Source organism: Zingiber officinale, chromosome 9A, assembly GCF_018446385.1.
Source record: "Zingiber officinale cultivar Zhangliang chromosome 9A, Zo_v1.1, whole genome shotgun sequence".
Lineage (NCBI taxonomy): Eukaryota > Viridiplantae > Streptophyta > Magnoliopsida > Zingiberales > Zingiberaceae > Zingiber > Zingiber officinale.
In genome coordinates, this window is record NC_056002.1 from 133,137,639 (window position 1) to 133,152,356 (window position 14,718).

At 31.3% G+C, this 14,718-nt stretch overlaps 1 protein-coding gene across 1 annotated transcript; it reads left to right on the forward strand.

The window, feature by feature from the left end:
* The first annotated feature begins 341 nt into the window (after window positions 1–341).
* LOC122020096 (serine/threonine protein phosphatase 2A 55 kDa regulatory subunit B beta isoform-like) lies at window positions 342–7,917 on the forward strand. Its single transcript, XM_042577850.1, has 9 exons — window positions 342–520; window positions 2,715–2,818; window positions 2,954–3,049; window positions 3,153–3,272; window positions 3,420–3,608; window positions 3,948–4,039; window positions 4,287–4,405; window positions 7,258–7,381; window positions 7,749–7,917. Exons 1-9 carry the CDS (start codon window positions 439–441, stop codon window positions 7,915–7,917), a joined length of 1,095 nt encoding a protein of 364 aa, XP_042433784.1. The 5' UTR covers window positions 342–438.
* The last annotated feature ends 6,801 nt before the right edge of the window (window positions 7,918–14,718 follow it).

Below are 14,718 nucleotides of genomic sequence, written 5' to 3' on the forward strand. Positions count from 1 at the left end.
AAATAAATTAGAAGAACACTTTTATTTTGATTACAGGTGCTCATTTTATTTGTTTATATTTAAAATATTCAGTATTATGACAGTCTTAGTTAAAATTAGTAAAACATATTTGAAATAATTTTAATCATAAATATTAATTATAACTATTTGAATTTGATAAAATTTATTAAATATTATTAAACTATTTCTTATTAAAATCAGAATAATATAAAATAATTTATTACAATTATTTAAAATTGTTTTTATATTGAAACTTCAAATTTCTCTTTTTTACAAAACATTTAATAATAATAATAATAATAATAATAATAATAATAGGGATAAGGGCCCTTCGAGTTTTGTTCTCTCCTGGTTGGGTTCGTTACACAGTAGCGCTCCTTCACCGCACGCTCGCAGCTCCTCAGCTCGCTCGCCGCTTCGAGGGCGTTGGTAAGGGCCATGGCTTCGTCGGCGAGGGCGTTGGAGTGGAAGTTCTCTCAGGTGCTCGGAGAGAGGCAGCCTGGCGAGAAGGTCGACGAGAGTCAGTCCTCTTCATCCCCTTCTCCTCTTTCTTTCGTTCTCTTCATTTTTTTCCTTTCTTATTTTGCTTTCCTCTTAGATTCTTCATTTTTAGCTTAAAATGATCGGACTCCCTAGTTTCCGGATTCAATTCCTTAGCTTGATAGTGTAAGACTCGGGAAAAATGAGGGCAATCGTGATACTTGATGTTGATTCTGCAGTTTTTGTTTTAGAGGAAAGCAAAGAAAAGGCAGCAAGCTGCATGTTGATCTTGGATAAAGCTGGAGTTTTACAGCTCAAACAAGCAATTTAGAAACCAGGTTATTGGATCAATCATTCAATTTTATCAAGAACTGCGCTTTGCAGATAGCTGTTGAGATCCGAGAATGCCAAAGCAGAACTAATGCCAATGGCGCAAATAAGGGAGAGTTGCGTCTTCGTTGCCCAAAACTGATGGAATTTCTTTTGTCATTCCTGGTAACTGAAAGCCATGCCTGACAAAAGATATTGAGGATTTTTCTGATCGTCTGTCTACGAGGTGAGGTCAAAACACCAAGCAATAATCTTCCAGCCTCATTGACCTCTAGGAAAAGTGCAGAAAAGATGTTCAGATGTTTCAAGACCTTGCCTTTACATGATCTGTAAAGCCTTCATATGGGGAATGTCATAGGAATACTGATAATTTCATGAACAAGGTGGAATTGAGCCTGTCCCAATAAGTTTCTCAAAAGTACTATGCGTTGGGAACAATCCCCTGGTTGGAAGTTTCTCAACAGTCCATCCCTGGTTGGAACTGCTGGATTCTCACCTTGTCAATTAGAATGAGAAGTCGTCGAAAAGAAGGGGAGATGGTTTGTACATCCATCCAGGATATTTTTATTGGAGCATAATGCAAATAGGGATGGAAAGTTATGCATTTAACAAGTGTTTCCACATCACTGATACTCCCAAAACACCTCCTGTGACCTGCTATTTGTTGAGCTTTCACTACAGTAGAAAGAAATCCTTCATGTGGGTAGACCTTTCTCAGCCAAGTTTCCTTTCATCCTTTCTATTTTCCTTTCATCCTTCATGGTACATGGGCGTGTGAATACATGAACACTAAGCGCTAACTCAAGTACATGGAAGTGTCAATTCTCATGGAATTGCACAATTGAATGAAAAAATGAGATCAATAAATCCAGAATTGGGCTGCCATCGGAAGGTCAAAAATTTGGCTACAAATCGAAAGACAAATTTAATTAAATCCTAAACTAACTCTGTATTATTTAATCCTTCTTTTCTCGCACTTGTGACAATGCTTGGAGCTGAATGCCACACACAATTTTGCTTTTTGCATTCCACTTTTGCATCACCACAACAAATTGTATCCCTGAAGTGACAACGTCCACATGACACCTCAGTGCTTGTGCCATGCCTTCACATTCGTGTGCTTGTGTCCCAAACAAGGAACAACAATGATGGCCAATTGGAAGTGGAGTCATAGGATGAGCTGAACAACAGACACATACGACGAATTCAAGAGATCCAAATTTGAGCTGTGACAACTAAAAGGCATAGTGGTAATTAATTATCTTTTTAGAAAAGGGTTTGACTAATGGAAAAATTACATTTTAGGGTCTCGGCTTCACCCATATAAATAGATTCTCTCTCCTGTTGTTTAAATATTTAATGCTCATGTTGTCAAGTTGTGACTTCTACTCTTAGCTCTCCTCCCCATCCCTTCCCTCCCCTCTAAGAGTTCGAAGGCTTTGGAATCGTCAAGGATTTGAAATTTGAGTGTTACTATTTTGAGTTGAAGGTAGTTATATCTTGGTTGATGATTGTCAACAAATTATAAACACGTAGATAGGTCAATATTGTCGTAAAGATAATGAGTTCAATTATTAGCGGACCTTAATTCTCTTATTTGGAGAGATAAAGTTACTTGAAAGGGTGTGTCGATACTTGATATCCAAAGAGGACTCAATGACGACAGGTACGTCTATCATATCTAAATCAACAGATTTCCCACAACAAAGTTCTTCCAATTGCATGGATAATTGCTTACCCATTTGTGGTTCGTGATATGTTAACTATTTTCTTTCCAATTGACTAAATATAAGAACATGTAGGTCTAAAAATTCAATTAATAAACTTTATATGAACATGTGTCATAGGTTTTCGAGTGCTTCTTACTCTACCATTTGACATTGCTATTGTTGTCTCATTTGTAGTTGACATGATATCGGCAGTTGAATTTGAGAGTAGAGGTGACTACCTTGCAATTGGAGATCATGGGGGTCGTATTGTTTTGTTTCAAAAGAAAGACAGGAAAGATGTAACTTTCTTGCTTTAGAAGATTCATCCATTTGCCTTTGGATGCATAAATGTGGAGATTCTAGCAACATGATAAAATTGTATCATATAATTGCATTCATTATTGCGTCACTAATCATTTTACATGTTCCATCAGTCACATCCTAGAAAAGTGCTAGAGCATACAGACTATATTGTTACCTCGCCTCCTCTCTATTGCTATAAGACAGAGTTCCAAAGTCATGAAATTGAGGTGGTTTTTTTTTACTAATTTTCAATTACATAAATTATCTACTCAGTAATGTGCTTTTGTATGAATTAGTTATGCATTCAAGTCTAATGTATTGCATCCTTAGTTTGATTACCTGAAGAGTTTGGAAATTGGAGAGAAGATCAACAAAATAAGATGGTGTGCCAACCCCAATAGTTCTCTGTTCGTTCTTTCTACAAATGACAGAACAATTAAGCTATGGAAGGTAAGGGGGTTTCTGTATGAGCTAATTTTCCTAAACGTACATATTATCACCCTACAATCAGCGCTAGTCAATCTTTAATATTGAATATTGCTGGAGTTACTGCTAAAGCTTTGTGCTATTTGTAATGTTTGCATATTTGTTAAACAGGTCTCAGACCATAAAGTTAAGATCAATGAAATGGATTCAAATGTGCATGTAGCCTCAGAAAATGCTCTTCTATCAGAGAGAAGTTTCTTGAATGACCAAAGAAAACCATCTATTCCCAAAGGTTACCAATTAGAATGGATTGCTAAAAGGCCACGAAATACATCTACATTTAAGGAAAGCTCTAATGTGGTAGGTAAATTGACATGATCAAAATTACCTAAATGTTTTAAGCCAAGATATTGATGAATCTGTTATATGACACAGTATTTGATATTCTGGGTTGTTGATAAACTTCTCCAGATGCTCTATATAACTTAAAATAGTTGAATGCAAAACGTGAAGTTGCATGATGTGAGTCAATTGGATGAAAAATAATTTTTCAGAAGCACAAAGTTGCTTGTAGGGTCACATACACAAAATTCCATTCTACCTTAGAGATCTTTTTTGGTCATTGCTCGTTTATTGTTTTTGATGTCATTGTTAAGAATGGTGCTCAAGAATTAATTTAACTGATGTCTCATTTATCAGACATTTGATATTGAAGATTTTGCTTCCTCGAGGTGTCGTCGGGTGTACTCCCATGCTCATGACTACAACATTAATTCTTTATCAATTAATTGGTAATAACTTTATGCACTGTCTTCTCTTTTCATAGACCCTATTTTGAGTTCTCACATTTTGTACTTCTGGTAAAACAAATGTTGTCGCATTCTGTATTTTTCATGTGGACGTAAATTTTCCTTGTCATTTTAAAATGTTTATTATTATTTTTAACATTAGCAGCAAGTACATAAAGCATTTCTTTGCGACATACATAACCATCGTATTGTGGTTGTCAAATCTGATTTAAGTCACCATCTTATACAGTGATTTGGAGACATTCTTATCTGCTGATGACCTGAGAATAAACATATGGAACCTCGAAGTTAGTAACCAATGCTTCAACATCATTGATTTGAGGCCTGTGGACATTGAGGATCTCGTAGGTGACTTATCTTGTAACTTATGCTTTATAAGCTAGAAGTTGCTAGTTTTGGTAAATTTTATCTACTCAAATCGTATAGAAAAACTACGCAACATAAATAGCATCCACGCTCCTTTCTTGATGAAACCTGAACCTAGTTAAAGTTAGTTCATAATGTAGCTTCAACTTTGTATTTTTGGTTTGTTATTGGTGTGTTAATCCTGGCATGAATATTATTATAATTGCTTTATTAACTTTTTTTTTTTTTTTGCTGCATTTACACAATAATTGCCAAATAAATTGACACATGGTCATCAACTAGATCGATGATGAGATTGTTCAGGCTCAACATTAGAGGAGAAATTTTGCTCAAGAGGGAATTGGTTGTTAGATGCGAGAGAAAGGTGAACACAAATAAGGAATTCAGCTCTAATACTAAATTGTACCTATAGAACAAATTTCTCAAAGAAATAATATCATAAATTGAAGAATTTAGAATGTTATAAACTCATAAACCAATTCATCTAAAAGCTTGCCTAACTTATCTCTAAAAATCATAACACAATCTGAAATTTTAAAAACAATCTTTAAAAATCAAACAAACCTATAAAAATTAAATACTCCAAAACTTTATAAAGTCTAAATTTAACCATAATGTTGTGTTGTATCAACATCATTCTCATAAAAACTCACTCCATAATCCTTTCACTGATAAACATCTAACTAGTAACCATCTTACATACTTATAAATCGTGGATGTGCCATCCACAACCAAGTACTTTGTCATAATTTACATATTATGGTAGACAAGTATCCCTAAAATGCCACCTAAGTAGAAAAAGTTCCAAGCTAACCTAGAAAGTTGAGAATAAGTGAGTCATCAAACTCAGCAACCAATTACATTTGCAACCATTGGTATTTATTTTACGAATTTTAAGTGTTAATGAGCAAAACAAGAAAGTAACTTGAAAGGCGAATGACATAAGTTATAGAGCAACTTTAACTAATTAATATAAATTAATGAAATTAGATATTCATAACAAAAGTCTAGTTGTTTAATGGAAGTTTGTACAAATAACACGAGAATGCGTAAATGGAAAAGTGAAATACTTCATATCACCAGATGCCAATCGTCATCCCATAACAAATACATGGCGTACAAGAATATAAACATTAAGTATTTCATATCACGGAGTATATAGCACTCGCCCATGTCTAAAAGAGTATATTGGTAAGGGCCAGTAGCTCCGCTGATATAATTGTGATGTGGAAACTCGAGGTGGCTTACATGGATTCAGAAAGCGGTCCCACTATTTATAATGTGGCACACTGCTTCATGCAACAGCTAGACCATCACCAATAGAGATTATCATACATAAGTCAACAGGTCATTTGCAGATATTCTTAAGTCGTATGAGGTGACCAACACGTATAGAGTGCACTAATGGAACAGTAACGGTAAATGCCTCCCTTATGTATTAGTCACTATTTCAAAGGCTAATAGTCACCTGTAATTTACCTCCTCTGTGTTGGCCCTTGGACGGGTTGACGGGGGCGCTGGGGGCGAGCGTATTCGCCTTTTGCCACCACTAATGGAACAGTAATGCTTAAGGACCTCAAATAAGCAAAATAACCAATCTACCAATTATCTTATGGTAGTGGGATTCAAGGTATTTCTCTATGGCTAAGTAGTTCCATTAAGTAAATTAGCTACACAGATTCCACAAGAGGACATATATCAAATGACTTTAACAGGTGCAGTGGTAAAGCAAGCTGATAGGAGTTAATTATAGAGATCACCTTGGATATTTAGTGGGTTCGTGGAGCAGGATGTCATCTAGGAGAAGACTTCTCAGGTTCTCTGCAAGATGAGCCACATGCTCAAACTAAACACACGTATGCATGCACCTGGGTGCAGCCCAGATAATGGCCTTAATTACAGCGCATAGGCATGCACAAATCTGTGCACAAACTAGGTATTGATATCCTTCGACTTAAAACTCTATTTGAGGGCTTTGTGGGAGATTTTGACATTCTAGAGCTGTGAGGATGCCTTTAGACGCATGCAAAAGGTATGGAAGATTAGGGAAATGACTTTTATTTCCCAGGAGCAATTGCAGTGAGATTTTTCTTGTCCTCTCCATCGGCAATTGGCAGTGATAGAGCTTTTTTTTAAACACAGTTTCTAAACCCTTATAGGATATGTTAGACTTGGTATGAGTCCAGTTTGCATAATTTGAGGTATTGTTCATTTCCTAAGTCTAATCCAAGTAGAAAATTAGACCTAAAAACTTTGTTGAATATTGGTTCAAAATGTCTACTTTAAATGTTCCTCATTTGACCAAAAAAAAAACAAATTAAATTTCATTTGATTTGATATTTTGACCAACAGAGTGATGTTTTGAGTTAATATGAAAATTCTAAGGTTTTGTTTAGTTAATTAAGTAGAAATGATTTTTTGTATTAAATTTTATAAATTTGTAATTATCTTATTTTATTTCTGTTCATGAATTAATAAATGAACAATGAATAAGTAAGAATGAGACTAACAGATTGAAAACTAAGCTTCTAAGTGATAGTGTGAGAATTACTTTGGGGACAAAGGTAAAAACAAACCAATCTGAAGAGCTATAAGTTCTTTATGTGCTAAGATTCCTGTTATTCTTGTATGATTAAGTAAGTGTTAAGGACATAGGGGTTTGAGTAATATGTATTGAGTGACATGAATATCTACTCCTTGTGCATGATATATTTGATGACTAATCAGCTATGCAGTATATTCAGAGTTCTATCTAAAAAATGAGTCAAATTCACTTTTCTATTTGAAGATATGTTACTCACTCTTTCTTCATCTATGATAAAATCTCCAATCAGAGGTAATAACTTCAGCTGAGTTTCATCCAGCATGCTGTAATCTCTTAGCTTACAGCAGCTCAAGAGGTTTCATACGACTAGTAGATATGAGACAATCAGCACTATGTGATCAGAATGCAAAACTGTGAGTTTCCTATATTATTTTATTATTTCGCGCCATTATATTTCTTTTCAGGATGATGCAAACATATGGTGAATATAAAATTTTAGTCATCAAACTTTCATTTAGTTTTCCATTTGTCCTTCCCTTGTCAAATGGAGCTCACTTGTGCTGATAGTAAAAAAGGATCCTGCAAATATTACTGTTACTTTATAAATGACTAATAAGCAAAGTCCACAATATAGAAATGCAATTAAAATGATCTAAAAATGGGGAGAAATTGAGTGCTCCTGGTTCTAACTCCCCATGCATACTTTTTTAGCATGCTTCTCTTAAAACTACACAGGTTTAGGCGCTATCATGGTTTTCCATAACATGTTTTCTACTGCAGTTTTCAAGATCGTGAAACTTTTGGGTCTAAGTCCTTCTTCACTGAGATTGCTGCTTCTACCTCAGACATAAAGTTTGCTAAAGATGGGCGACATATTTTAAGTCGGGACTACATGAATTTAAAGGTTTTCTGGTTGTCTTTTTCTTTGGTACTTTGGAATATTGGTTGAGGCATTAGGTTAATTGTTTTGTATGCTGCTCAGTCTCGGTCAAATTCTGGGGTTGTTGTCAAGTGTACGGACAACATAGCAATGTTTAGTTCAAATCTCCCATCCCATCCCTAAATCTCTCTGTCTTTGTGTCCCACACGTTGTCCCAGTCTACCGCCTGCGGCCAGACCTCCAGCCGCCACTCCAATTAATACTATAATCCTTGGGGAAGGTGAACCCAAGGAGATAGTCATCGGCACGATCGACGTCGGAATCCGGTCGGAATCCGACCGGATCTGAGCAGGGGCTCAGATCACGACAGAGGAAAGTCTGCTCAAATCCGGCCTGATTCTGACGTCGATCATGCCGATGGTGACTCCCTTGGGTTCATTTTCCCTAAGGATTATAGTGTTGATCGGGACGACGATCAGAAGTTGCCGATATTGGATGGGATGATGAGTAAGATACAGAGATAGGTGATATTGGGGACAGAAGATTTGAACTAAGTAATGACAAATTAAATCTGTTAATGAGTTTTTTTTTTAAAAAAAAAATCTTAATATACATGTTAATCACAAATTGAATTATAAAAAAAATCTCAAAGAAAAGTTTAGTGATAAGCACGTCAAATTATAACCCATTATTTTCACTTTTATAAGTGTTTTTTTCCCTGTAAATTATTTTTTTATAAAATTTTACTATTTTCTTTATAACAATTTTTTTAGCCATACGTTACAAATCATATATCTTTATTTTTTTATATCTATATAATTTTTATTTAATATTTTAATCAATTATGACCTTTAATTTAATTTATAATTTTTAATTAATAAATTTATAAATTAATAAATTTAAGTTTTTTAATTTAATTTAGTTTATAATTTTTATTTAATATTTAATCAACTAATACATTTTAATTTAATTATAGTCTATATTTATTTTAAAAAAGAATTATCATTTTAATTACTACTTAATATTTATGAAATAAAATATTATAATTAAATATTTTATAAAATAATTTATTTTTAAAATATTTTATAATATGATATTATCATTAATTATGATTTCACCTTCAAGAGAATAAAATAGATTTAAAAAATCAAACCTAACTCTTGAATCAAAAATTTGAGATTTTTTGATTTGATAAACTTTAGATAAATCTTACATTGAATGTGCTTTTAGAGATATATTACAATCGTCGGTTGGACGGTTTTAAAATTATCAATTCGATGGTTCATAACCGTTTAAAACGTTTATGATTTATGGTTTTGAACCTTCGAAAATCAGTATTGTTGTTTTATGATTCATGTCGGTTCGTGGTTTAAAATTATTATAATTAAAAAAAAACATTTTAAAATTATAAATTTATAATATAAAAAACAACTATAGGAATCGGGCCGTTGACCCTTTCCGAATTCACATTAAATAATTTAAGATTAATAAATTATAAAATTAACTTTAATAAAAAATGAAACCGTTTAACATCAAAAATTTCAAGATAAATAAATAAAAAAATTAATTTAAATAGGAAATTAGAACAATACTTTATAATTTAAAATAAATATATATAAAAATTAATTTAAATAAAAAATAAAATTAATTAATTAAAATTGAAACACATCATTAATAAAATTAAAATATTATAAATATATTAAATAAAAATTATAATTACAAAATCTAAAAAAATAAAAATAGTGAACGAATTGGCAAATCAAATCAGTAGTTGAACCGATGATTGTTCGTTGATTAATCGGGGATCCAATTCGTATCGATCTATCTAAATATGAGCCGATTACTGAATTGAGTCAACAAATGATTGTTTTGTTGATCTGACCCAGATCGAATTAGGTTTAGTTAGATATATATTTTTTTAAAAAAAATATTGGAAATTAATTTTAATTTAATTGTTTTATTATTTTATTTTTAGAAAATTCGTTTGACATAGTTGGCCCATGACAAATCAGAGTCGTGTGGCACGTAAATTAAAATACATATTGCATTAAAAAGATATAATAAATATATGTATATATATACTCAATAGATTTGATTTTAAAATTAGTTAATAAATTAAAATAATTTAATTATTTTAAAAAATAAAACTATCAATTTAGATATATTTGATAATTATCTATTTTTTTGCTTATATATTTCTCTAAATAACTTGATAGTATTATATTTATTAATTTTATCCATTTATAAAATTTTAAAGAATATTATTTTTTATTAGTCAACTCCATAAAACTCTTTATCTTTTTAATAAATTATTTTTTAAAAGATAAAAATGAAGCAAAATAAAATTAATTTAATGTTTATTCATTTTTAAATAAAAAATAATTTAGTTATTTTCAGTGATTCATGCCATTTCATGAATAACTTGTCTATTTAGAGTAATTAATTCTATTTTTGGTAAATTAAATGCACATTTTGGAGTCTAGCTAGATCATCAACATGTTTGGAATTAAAATACCTTCCAATGATAAATCTTTAATCTTAAAAAAGAATTAGAAAAAAAAAGCCGAAAACATGCTTTTGAGAATTAGAAATAATTCTCATATGTGAAGAAATAATTGTAACTACATGTTCTAGCAAAAAAAATATATGTTAACATAAAATTTAAATTCAAACTAATAATAATTCATATAATCTTTCTAAAAATTTAAAATATACTTCTATTGAAAACTTTGTGCATGAATGCCTTGACAAAATAGTTAAAGTTTAGGAAAAATAATCAAACTTTGTCAATCAGGCAGTTGAATATAAGTATCAGAGCTCTTGTAGTTAAAGTTCATAATGTAATCTAAGGGTAATCTTCTTCAGCCCTTGTCCTGTATTGACCGTGAAATTTGTTGGTAAAGGGAAGGTTCATTAACGGAAGGGGAAAGAAGACAAAGGAAGGAAAAGTAAATTATTTATGTTTCTTTTGTTTGAGAAGGAGGGAAGATTCATTAACATAACACGTATTACTCTATTTGAAGAAAAGAAAGATGAATGAAGATTAAATATATAAAGTTATAAAAATACATTCACTTATTAAATTAGACATTGATTTATTTTTTTAATATTAATATTTATTTTATAAATATAAATTAGATAATTTTTTAATTCAGATTTTTTTTTATTATATTACCATTTAAATTGGTTACTTTTGATTAAAAATTAATTCTTTTATACTGCCATTTAATTAATAAATCATCAATTTATTTCTTTATTTGGAAAAAAATTTACTTTATTCAATTAATAAATTTTATTTTCCCTGATTTTAAATGAATAATTTCACGGCATCTAGACCACTTCATATTACTTCTATTATACCTAATAATATTCAAGAATCCTATAAGTTATCAAAGCTCTAATATCAATTCATCATCTATTTGGGAGAAAAAAAAATCTACTAGTGTGTTAAACCATTTTGTAACTCCATAGGAGAGAACTATAATTTGAAAATACAATTAGAAAATTGTTGTTGACTATTCCCCTCATCAATAATATTCATTGAACTTAGATACGAGGTCACACTCTGAATTAGTTCCCATAACAAATATATCCATTCCACTATAATACGAATAAAGTATATCCAATCATCAAGTAACAAGTCTTACATTAAATAATAATAGTCTAATAAACATCCAAAATCATCGAAGTACATAGTATCCAAATGAATAATACATAGCATCCAAATATAATCATCCAATTATATATCACATAACAAATAACAAACTAATCATGCAATGGATTGTCTCCATCATCATTTGGAATAACAAGATTTTGTGATATTCACAAGGACGTACATTCAAGTAAAGCTCTCAACATCTTCGGGCATTGAACAAGATACAAATAGCACGTAGGAATTTTATGTTGCTCAATACCTAATTGACTCAACAAATTCCAAACTTCATTCTCAAAAATAGGAAGTTCATTTGACTTACCGATTTCATATGTTGAACTCATAATATCTTGAGCTACTTGTTCAATTGCATTGCTTATATCATCATCGTTAACTTTACCTTTCTTTGCCCTCTTGTTCTTGGATAATGCTCCAACAAAAGAGTTAGCTTGAGATTTAGTTGGTTCAGAACCAGGAGTTGGAATTTGGACATCCTTATTTACTACATCTATATTATTCAAATAGATTTCCTATTGAGATATCATAAATTCAACTTCAACAATAGTTTCAAAATGATTTCTACTGACATTATTCTCCACTTCCATGCTTGCTCTTTTCTTTCGCATTTCTAATACAATTTCAACATGTTGTCTCGTAGCCCTATCTTTCCCATATAATTGAACTAACTTCTCATAATTTTGAATATGCTTGCTTTTCCATTTGATAGCTTCTAGTTTTTATCTACAAGTTTCAATAAAATTGCATCAAACATTCATTCATAAATAATATCACAAGAGAAAATCCAATATAGTTTTCAAATGCATATCATGAAATGCATCTCAATTAGTTGTTGCCAAAATTCAGGTTCAGCAATGAATATTTCTGTGGTGGGATCCCATGCAAAACCACTCATACCATTCTTGAATAGATCATAACATGAAAACCAATATCTTTTAATATGTTTCATGCAATTCTGAATCTTGTCCTTATCGATAGGTTTGTCGATAAATTTTTCTTTCAATTCATTCATAATATTTTCAAATGCATGTGCAATAAGGTTCCACCAACCCTATTGCCTATATTATGTTTGTTCAAATAAATATGCATCAATAAGAGCATCATCCATTACTTTATTCCAAACACATTGATTATTCACCTTGCTTGCACTTGCATTTTCACTTTACAAGTCCTTTTTTAGCATCCTTAAAAATAAAAATATAGTAACAATTAAAACAAATAATCATATAACAACCATATGGCATACAATTCAAGTAACATAATAAATTAAAATGTCAATACTCACCATCATCCAATTACAAGAGACTTTGTCCAAAACTACAAAATAAACAAATAAACATAAATATCATGTATTATAATCTAGCCACATAGTTACAACTATGGAATCCCTAACCAATTCTCCCCTTCTTGCATTTTCATGGTCATCTCAATTACTATGATTTGCCTCTTGATGTTCACTATTATTACTAAGTTTAACATCAACCTCGACAAACAATCCCTCATCTGGATCAACATTAATCAAGTAATTATGTAAAATACAACAATAGAGAATAATTTCTTTTGGGGGTTCAACACCATAATTTAGCTCCATTGAACTTCCTATAATAGGAAATCTCTTCTTAAGGACTCCAAAAGTTCTTTCAATTGTATTGCACAAAGAAGAATGTCAAACATTAAATAACTCCCAAGCATTTCTTTGTGGATTACGGCTATATTCTTTCAAATGATAACATTCTTCTCGATATGGTATAATAAGACCGCTTTTCAACATGAATCCAACATCAACAAGATAGTGTTTTCCTAAAAAAAAATTATGTGTTATTAAATTGTAAGCAAGGAAAGCCTAATCACAATATATGTTATTTGATTTACCTTCTGGAATTTTAAGACACTCCTGTTTGATTAATGCATTTTTTATTATTCTTGAGTCGGATGATGTCCCTTCTCACCCGGTTAAGACATAAGTGAATTTCAGATCAAATATGTATGTTGCTAAAATATTTTGTGTTGAAAATCCTTTCTACCGTGAACCTTTGGCGCATTATAGGGAGAAACTTTAACACAAATATACATTCCATCTATTGCTGCAACACAATCCTAATATAAACCATATCTAAAGTATTAATAATTATAGACATGAATATATACTAGTCAAAAGATAAGAATACTATTTTCACCTTAAAAAATAGGTAGAATTGATTGCTATTGAAGATTTCTAAGGAACTTGTGATCCATCTGGTTGTTTGAGAAATTTATCCTCCAACTCTATTATAGCTCTTAAAACATTATGGAAATGATGACTCACTGTTTCTCCCGATCGATAGAAAAAGAAGCTAAGTTCATAATTTGTAACATTATGACCTAAGAAATCCTTGTTGTTACTTATTCATTCACGGAGATCCTTGTTGTAGGTCGTAAACCACCTTCTTTGACTAAAAGATTACACAATCCCACAAATGTAGAAGGACCCATTCTAATTATACTACCATATTGATCATTAGTTAGTACTTTTGCCATTATTCATTTAGTATATGTTCCACTTTTGACCGTACAACACGAGAAATTTCACTATTTTATTTGTGCCTATTTCATGCATACCAAGCCGCAACAAAACAAACAACTTGGGCCGATGCGAGTTGATGCATATGATGCAACTTAATAAAATTATTACATTTATTGTTTTGACCACCCATCTATAATCAAATAAATGAAAAAAATAAATTATAAGTAAAATAAAATAATTAAATGAGAAACAATTAGGCAAATAATGTTTACTAAATAAGAAAAATAATTGACAAGAAGATGGGAGAATGTGATAAGTGAATATTGATGAGCTAATATTTTTCCTATTACTTTTTCCCAAAAAAAAATGAAAGAGAGAGTGGCATCTCTATCTAATGTCTTCTTCTTGCTCTTTCTGGGTGGTCAGATAGGGAAACGAAATGAAATAGTCATTCCACAGGACAATGATAGTATGACAATTGGCCTTAAAAAAATAGTAAGGGAGGATTGCTTGCTGGTGGCTCCTAGTTCACCCCTTTGGTTCCATTAGCTTAATTTACAACAAGACAAAAAATTCACATCTATAATTCAACACACAAGTCAACATGAATGTGTAAACACACAACACAAACCTTGACTCAACAAACCCAATTACAGAACACAACCTCAAATTCTAACAAAGTCACAAGATCAGATAA

Coding starts and splice junctions, on each gene's coding strand:
- LOC122020096 (XM_042577850.1), top strand. CDS start 439: ATGGCTTCGTCGGCGAGGGCGTTGGAGTGGAAGTTCTCTCAGGTGCTC. Junction 2,819..2,953: donor AAAAGAAAGACAGGAAAGAT/GTAACTTTCTTG, acceptor ATGTTCCATCAG/TCACATCCTAGAAAAGTGCT. Junction 3,050..3,152: donor TCCAAAGTCATGAAATTGAG/GTGGTTTTTTTT, acceptor TTGCATCCTTAG/TTTGATTACCTGAAGAGTTT.